The 9295-nt window shown below is 39.5% G+C and overlaps 1 protein-coding gene across 1 annotated transcript; it reads left to right on the forward strand.

Moving 5' to 3' along the window:
• Positions 1-1920: 1920 nt before the first annotated feature.
• Positions 1921-3015, forward strand: LOC140229599 (galanin receptor type 2-like). Its single transcript, XM_072309844.1, has one exon. It carries the CDS (start codon positions 1921-1923, stop codon positions 3013-3015), a length of 1095 nt encoding a protein of 364 aa, XP_072165945.1.
• The last annotated feature ends 6280 nt before the right edge of the window (positions 3016-9295 follow it).

The following is a 9295-nucleotide window of genomic DNA, read 5'->3' on the forward strand; positions in this document are numbered from 1 at the left end:
TTTTTTCTTTTCTTTTACATAAAACCATGGATTGGCCTCAAAGCTTTCTAGTATTTCAGCACATCTTAGAGAATGCTCAATAAAGCGTGAATGTAGTGATTTTTCTGTCCTTTTTTTGTCCTCTCATGTAGAATTACTTCTTTTACTAACATGATCCGAATTAAAATTTATATGTGGAAAACGTTCTGTACTATGACAGGTTGAAATACAGAAGCATTTGAAATGTATCGTCTGAAAAGATCCGGGAAGGCTGTTTTAACTCACATGATATAGAATATAGAATATAAAATATAGAATACAGAATTTAGAGTATAGAATATAGAATATAAAAAATAGAATATAGAATATTGAATATGAAATATAGAATATAGAATATAGAATATACGATATAGAATACAGAATACAGAATATAGAATATAGAATATAGAATATAGAATACAGAATATAGAATAAACAATACACAATAAACAATAAATGTACAATATGCAATATACAATATACAGTTCGCATTCTAATGTCAAATTATATTAAGATGAAAGCTAAATGAAAGAAGGAATATAGAAAAAAAAAACAGTTGAAGGTACTTTTTTATGTGAGAAACCTGGCAATATTTACAAGTGCCCGAAGAGCAAATGTGTGTGTGTGTGTGTGTGCGTGTGTGTGTGTGTGTGTGTGTGTGTATAAATAGTCAAACCTGTCAACCTTGTTATAGGGAGAAGAAAAACGTGGCTATAGGTAGGATTAGCTGAAGCACGATAAAGCACTAAAACCCGTCGCTATAAGGCAGCTTTGATTGCATACATTTTGTTAAAACATTTTGTAGAGAAGACACACCTTTTGGCTGCCAACTGCACACTCGCAGCTTGTGATTCAAGACCTTTAATCTGTTAAGTGATATGGAGAGCAATAATGCAATGCCCATATTGTGTTAGTGTATATCGAATGCGATTTATGGCTGATAAAAAGTAGGATTGAAACGAAAGGCAAGAATTAACAAACTATGTAGGAAACAAGGATATTTCTCCCTCGGTTCATCTCTGAATGCATTAAACTAAAAAGCGCATGCAGTCTAAAATCCGATCAAGGATCGCTCTTGCGCACAATTCAATCCGCAAGATATGGCTTTAAGATATGTATTGTATGACGATAGCCACAAGAGATTAAAACGCACTCCATCTTAGGGAAGTACGCACGAACTTAACATTCTCCCATAATGTAAATTTCTGAAAAATATTGTGTAGGGCGTTAAAAAGCTGAAATTGATTGCATTAATTCGCATGCAGACACAATATTACCAACCAATCCATTACCAAAATGCTTGGTCTAAGAACACAACATCTTTGAATAAATTGAGAAGAATTTGCTATAAGGCATTAAACTTTGAGCATTCTTAAGCTCTTGAGTATACATTAATTTTCACATTATTTCCCTTTTCACGAAACATTGTTAATTTCGGAGTTGATGAAAAAGTGACAAATACTGCAGACTCACTTCATCACAGCCAGATTAAAAGTTACAAATTAATAACGCTTCAAATCTACTCCTTCGATATATATTCATGTGTGTGTGTGTGTGTGTGTGTGTGTGTGTGTGTGCGTACATACATATTACCATAATATGCAATTTAATGTTTCAACGAGTATTTGAAACATTAAATTGTTGGAAAGTCTTTTAAAACTTAATTAATTGAAGTGTTTTTATTTTCAACAGAGTATAAGTTTCCGCTAAAGGAAAAGAGGTGATCCACCCTATCTTACTATAGTTTTTTTTCTCTCTCTCTCTCTGTTTCCATTTAGGATATAAGAGGCAGAATCTTCACTCTTGACGCACACTTGGAAAATTTTGCCTTGCTTATATAAACATTGATTTTGATCATCCAAATTTTCAACGAATCACTTCAGCATTGGTGTATCGACTGGCATGGACGTGGTACCAGTATCGACTAACGAGGGTCTTACTACAATGATGACAGACGAAATAAGTACGAAATTCACTCCGGTAAAGACGCAGGGCAGTGGGTGGCTGTGGAGTGTGCAATGGTCCTGGACGAATTCCATTCAGCTGGTTTTTGCTGTGGTTGGGATTGTCGGCAATCTACTTGTGATTCTTGCCTTGTTGAGACGAAAGGCGCTACGACACTCGACAGATATCTTCATAGGTGCTCTTGCTCTAGCCGACTTTCTGACGTCGGTTGTGATGATCCCTGTCCCACGGGCCCAAAAGGTACCCGACACTATTGCCGGTGCCTTGTACTGCAAAGTGGTGTACCCAAGCTACCTGATGTGGGTGCTCATCTTCTCTTCCGCCTACATCCTGGCGGGGATGTCCGTGGAGAGGTTCGTTGCCGTAGTGTACCCACTGCATTTCAACCGGCTCTTCACCAATACCCGAGTGTATGGCTACCTGTTCATCGTGCTCGTCTGTGCTATTCCCGCTGCGGGAATCACCATGACTCTGCAGGTGATCGACGACGAATGCCGAGACACAAAGACAGCTCAGCTGAGAGTGGACTTGTCGATCTACCTCTTTACCTTCCGCGTTGCTGTTCCCGTGTTAGTCATGGTAATAACGCAGGTAATCACCACCATTTCACTTCATCGTCAGTCCAAGCAGCTCCACGGAGCTCGCTCGACGTCGAAGGCCGACGCCCCCTCTTTTCACCTCACGGCCCGTAACCGCATCGTGAAAATGACGATGATCGTGGTCATCATCTTCGTACTTAGCCTCGGGCCGAATCAGTTGATGACCATGATTGCGGCTGTGAGGGGCACCCTGGCTACATTTTTGTTCAGCCCTCTGTACTACACCCTGACTTTCCTAGCCTTCGTCAACTCGTGTGCCAATCCCTTCATCTACGCCGCAAGATTCCCAAAATTCCGCAAGGCAGTGAAGGACATCTTCACGTCTGGTTTCTCCCGGAAGAACTTGCCATTATTTGCCAACGGAGAGCAACCGTCTACCATGATGACGTCAGAAAAAGACACTTCCTTATCCACTGTGTCCCAAGCTGTGTAATGTCTTGTGTAAGTCATTCATGACTGACTGACTGGTGTAAGTAAGAACATTAGTGACCCAACATAGCATGACTACAGGATATTCATGAATCCGTGAGTATAATCTTTCTCCCTTGTGTCATAAAGTAATTATTTTAATGAAACTTTACATTACTGGCAAGAGAGAAAGAGAGAGAGAGAGAGAGAGATAGATAGAGAGAGCTTAGGAAATGTTATATTTTGTTTCAATATTTAACGATTTATCTTTTTATTGTGTGTGCTCTATGTCATACATACAAATATGATGCACTGTGCCCTATCACCAAATTTAAGATAAAGACACTAGGTGTACCTGCTAACGCAAAACATGCGAAGTGCGTTTCATGAAGTGTAGATAATTGCAAGTACGGCAGTATAGGCTTACTATCTAAGATATATTCTTGCTCTGATTAGCAAAAGCATGGAAACTTGAATTTCCCATTTGTACATATTGAAACTAGATGAAAACTAGAACCTAGAAAACTAAACTAGTGTGAAACTATAGATCCCGGTCTATTTGTTTATCAGACTGATGTTTGCCTCTGTAAGTGTTCTATATGCTTATTGTATATTCATATCTTATTTTCTAGGGTGTTATACCGCCGTTCAATATGATATTGGGTGATACGCAGTTCTTTGAAGTCACGCATTCATTATGTCCGTGTGTCATTATTGCGCCTTCTATACACAAATAATACACCTAAAGTTGTCCCTTTTCTCAACACATGCTATCTCACTTAAGCCTTGTGTTATAATAAAATGAGGCACGCTAGTGACACGTATTGACATATACTGCAGTTTTATGATACTCTAGTATTGTTTAGAATTACATCTTCAAAGGAAAGATGGAGAACTAATAAAGTTGAGGAATAGCTTGTATCTTTGGCTGCCCATGGACTTGAACCAAAATGCATCATATTTTGATATCTTTATGTTACAGATTATCAATCCTTTGAAAAATGAGGGAAAAGGATAAGAGAAAGAAACAACGGGCAAACTAAAACAGAGTCTTAAGTCATCGGTATTAACTCCATGAGGTGCATGTATCTCGAGCAAATTAAAAGCGGTTCTTCTCTGACTGCGCCACAAATCTATTATCTCCCGAGGCCAGTAAGGAAAATTTGATTAATTCTAAAATTCGGCATACACAAATGGTGGATATTTTGCCGTGACGTCATGTTTATTTAATTGGCATAAAATGAACAGAAAAATAAAAGGCATGCATCAATTTGAATGTTATGACAGATTGCTAGTTTGAAATTCTTTCCTTCATCAGAAAAAAAAGGGTGGAAAGGGAAAGATAAAGAGACGGAACATCTAAGGAGGGCTACACAGCTGAATACAACACTTTCTTTATCATTTAAAAGCAGAATACGTCAAAGGCAATATTCTAAGCTTTCACAATCTTCTGTGATCATGTTTTTGTTTTCACGTTCAAAAACTTCTGAAAGATCACGTTTGGGTATCAAACAGAAAAAAAAAACCAAAAAAACTTTTAGTATGATTGACTATCCATGCATGCACTTTTGAGTTACAGCTGTACATGTGTTTTATGTGTGACACTCTCAACGCTGGCGACAATAAACCTAGTGATGTTCGTTATTGAAGGTTCGTTTATCCGAAAAAGAAATAAGGTTTGATAGCCAAATATTTTGTGGCTTTATTCCGAAGGTTTGTTAATCAGAAGGTATGTTATGGTCCGAAAATGAAATAATGACGAAAATGTCAGGAAGAGGAAAAGAGGAAAAGAAGGAGAAGGAAGAGGAGGAGGAGGAAATGGAGATGACGATAAAAGAATAATGACATGAAAGAACGAGCGTAGATCGGTAACAGTGATGATATCTGAAGCACGTTGCACACACAGGTATGCATGTACAGAGGTGTGAAATTGTTGTAAGCCGCCATACCTGCAATAACTCAGGCACAGACAGGCAAAAAAAGAATATTTCGTGAAGTTGTGACTGGTTGAATTGCGACCGCAATTAATGGATTTACAATAATGTCAAACATCTCCATGGAACTTTCCCCTTTATTACACTGAAAGACCTTGACTTCTAACTCAAAGCATCACGCAGTAAAATCTGGACGTGATCAATCTGTACTCTCCCGACTCATTGATGAGGAGAAGTCCGTGCGAACCCCTTTTTTCTGTCTATTTGTATTGATACCGTGTGTCCCCCCAAAAGTTACAATCGGACTTACCGCTACGAAACTTGGAAAATATACAGAGCGTCAATCCAAATGCAATTTTAAGGTATGAAACAATAACTTTTTACCTACATCTTACTGAAACTGTATCCAATTTCCTTCAGTGGTCAAAGAGAAATTACAATCTTTGTAGAGCATGTCAGGAATCCCTTCCCTCCAAGTTTGTCCATTGTCTTCACAATTCCAAGGGCGTCCAAGTGCTGATCTTGGAAGAAAAGGACCCATGACATGCTTAACAACGGTCCACATTTCTCTGAAATATGGTTTTCTGCAAAATTTATGTAAAAAACTAGCACTCGAATTGTTCAATTTACGTGTTTTGAACGTTATCAATGCGGAAATCCGATTGTGTGTGTGTTGTTTTTTTTTTTGACTTACTGTACTGCGTATACGCCTAATTTACATCATGGTATGTATGTGTGTGTGTGTGTGTGTGTGTGTGTAAGGATAGCAACCAGTTCAAACAAGCAAACTCGAATAGAAACATCTAAAGTTTGAAAGTTACAAAAAAAAAAAACAACAACCAATGCTGGCAGTTCCCATAACGACTAACAGTAATTCAGTTACCCACTACTGCTCAAAATGGAGTTAGTACTTCTAGAATCAAGTTATTCATCTGTATATACGCTGTACATAGTAAGTACATAATAAGAGGACATATGGTGTAGTGCTGACGTGGCGTGTTTTGTTTACTCCTTTACAAATATCATTTCCGAGGCCTTCTAAAAAGTTTGTCCTTCCTCCTTTCTAAAATCAAATCCGTCGTCACCAGACGATATAACATTCCAAAGTAACGAATGTTCCTACAGCTCAATTTCCCATATTGTAAAGGCTAACAATGTTTAGATTATCGAGACGTGGAAATCAGTGTCCTTCTAAAAGCTGCCCTAGAAAGTTCTTGCCATTCGACCATTTTCATTCCACTTTGACCTTGACTGGCGCGGAGATTCTTGTTATTTAATCACAGGGCGTATATTTCTATAGAAGCGAAATCAACGAGATGTCTCTCTTTTAAACTTACAATCTTGTGAAGATAGCGATCTTATATTATATATATAGTGCATGAGGCTGAATGCACTATAACAATATAAGCACCGACAAATTCTGAATTTGCCCCGAAGGCCAGTTATATTCAATGAGGCCGCAGGCCGAATTGAATACAGTGGCGTATCTAGGGGGGGGGGGCAGGGGGGCACGTGCCCCGGGCGCCACTCCTTGGGGGCGCAAAAAAAAACGAAGAAAAAAAAACGAAGAAGAAGAAAAAAAAAACGAAAAAAAAAAAAACGAAGAAGAAGAAGAAAAAAAGAAAAGAAGAAGAAGAAGGAAAAAAATAAAAAAAAAAAACTCGCCCGGAAGGGGGGGAGGGAGAATGGTGGGGGGGGGGGGGAGTGGGGGGGGGGGGGCAGAAAACCAAATCAAACAAGATAAAAACTAAACATGATGATGACGCGGACAAAATGACAATGTTTATTGTGTTCACACAAAAATTCCATGTTCTGTGAGCTGAAATACAAAAATTTTCGGCTCGCTCGCTGCGCTCGCTCGCCAAAATCTATATAAAAAAGAAGGGAAGAACAAAACATGATGATGACAAAATGACAGTGTCTATTGTGTTCACACATGTAATCTTATATTTAGCAGGCAAAATGTTTCACGAAGCAGCGGCTGCAATTTCTTTCGTTCTGAAGCGATCGCTAATTGGATCAAAAGAAGGCGCCAACGGTTTCGAACATAGGGGGGGGGGGGGGCGCAAAAAAAACCCCGAATCAAACAAGATAATAACAAGACGTAATGATGACTCGGAAATATACAAATTTCGGCTCACTGTCTCGCTCATACTAATTTAGAGTATTTTTTCAAGTCCTCGGTTTGTTGATATAAATCGTTATCTATAAGGCCGTCACTATATCTTGATTAGAATTGTAAGACTTAATAAGCAAAAAATGACAAGAGTTTCATGATTTGTAAGCTGAAATACAAAAATTTTCGGCTCGCTAGCTGCGCTCGCTCGACAAAATTTGTATAAAAAAAGAGAAGAAGATAAGAACAAAACGTGACGATGACGCGGACAAAATGATAATGTCTATTGTGTTCACTCATGTCATTTTATATTTAGCAGGAAAAATGTTACACGGAGCAGCGACTGCAATTTCATTCGTTCAGAAGCGATCGCCGATTTTATCAGAAGAGGACGCCAACAGTTTCGAACATACGGGGGAGGGGGGCGCAAAAAAAAAAAAAAAAGATAAGAAAAAAACGTAATGATGACGCAGAAACAACGGCGTAGCCAGGATTTGATCTTAGGGGGGGCGGTTAGTCTGCGAGGGAGCGAAGCGACCGAGCCCGAGCGAGCGGAGCGAGCGAGGGGGGGAGGGTGTGGGAGGGGGGTTTCCCCCCTCCCACGGTAAGAATTTTTTGCATTTTGATGTTGTAAATGGTGCAATTTGATGCATGTTTTTGCGCGTTTTATCGACGTGAAACAGTCCCACTTGTTTAAGGTAGTGTAGATTATTATTGAACAATTTGCCTATAAAATGGTATAATTTCTATACACTACTTGTGTTAATTCTTTTCACTGAATATCATGAACGCGACTGAACCCGAGCGAGCGGAGCGAGCGAGGGTGGAGGGGAGGGTGTGGGAGGGGGGTGTCCCCCCTCCCACGGTAAGAACTTTTTGCATTTTGATGTTGCAAATGGTGAAATTTGATGCATGTTTTTGCGCGTTTTATCGACGAGAAACAGTCCCACTTGTTTAAGGTGGCAGTATATTTTGATGTAGATTATTATTGAACAATTTGCCTATAAAATGGTATAATGTAAATACACTTCTTGTGTTAATTCTTTTCACTGAATATCATGAACGCGACTGAACCCGAGCGAGCGGAGCGAGCGAAGGGGGAGGGGAGGGTGTGGGAGGGGGGTGTCCCCCCTCCCACGGTAAGAACTTTTTGCATTTTGATATTGTAAATGGTGCAATTTGATGCATGTTTTTGCGCATTTTATCGACGTGAAACAGTCCCACTTGTTTAAGGTAGCAGTATATTTTAGTGTAGATTATTATTGAACAATTTGCCTATAAAATGGTATAAATTCTATACACTACTTGTGTTAATTCTTTTCACTGAATATCATGAACGCGACTGAACCCGAGCGAGCGGAGCGAGCGAGGGTGGAGGGGAGGGTGTGGGAGGGGGGTGTCCCCCCTCCCACGGTAAGAACTTTTTGCATTTTGATGTTGCAAATGGTGAAATTTGATGCATGTTTTTGCGCGTTTTATCGACGAGAAACAGTCCCACTTGTTTAAGGTAGCAGTATATTTTCATGTAGATTATTATTGAACAATTTGCCTATAAAATGGTATAATGTAAATACACTTCTTGTGTTAATTCTTTTCACTGAATATCATGAACGCGACTGAACCCGAGCGAGCGGAGCGAGCGAAGGGGGAGGGGAGGGTGTGGGAGGGGGGTGTCCCCCCTCCCACGGTAAGAACTTTTTGCATTTTGATGTTGTAAATGGTGCAATTTGATGCATGTTTTGCGCGTTTTATCGACGAGAAACAGTCCCACTTGTTTAAGGTAGCAGTATATTTTGATGGAGATTATTATTGAACAATTTGCCTATACAATGGTACAATTTAAATACACTATAACTGCTTGTGTTAATTCTTTTCACTGAATATCATGTAACGCGACTGAACCCGAGCGAGCGGAGCGAGCGAGGGGGGAGGGGAGGGTGTGGGAGGGGGGTGTCCCCCCTCCCACGGTAAGAACTTTTTGCATTTTGATGTTGCAAATGGTGCAATTTGATGCATGTTTTTGCGCGTTTTATCGACGAGAAACACTGAGTCCCACTTGTTTAAGGTAGCAGTATATTTTGATGTAGATTATTATTGAACAATTTTCCTATAAAATGGTATATCATTTAAATAATCTTCTTGTATTAATTCTTTTCACTGAATATCATGAACGCTGTCTGCACTTCAGTAATTAAACAGAAAAAGCATGCACACGAGGGTGTAGATAGGGGCATATCCCCTCCCACACGAAGGTG

Source organism: Diadema setosum, chromosome 6 (assembly GCF_964275005.1).
Source record: "Diadema setosum chromosome 6, eeDiaSeto1, whole genome shotgun sequence".
Lineage (NCBI taxonomy): Eukaryota > Metazoa > Echinodermata > Echinoidea > Diadematoida > Diadematidae > Diadema > Diadema setosum.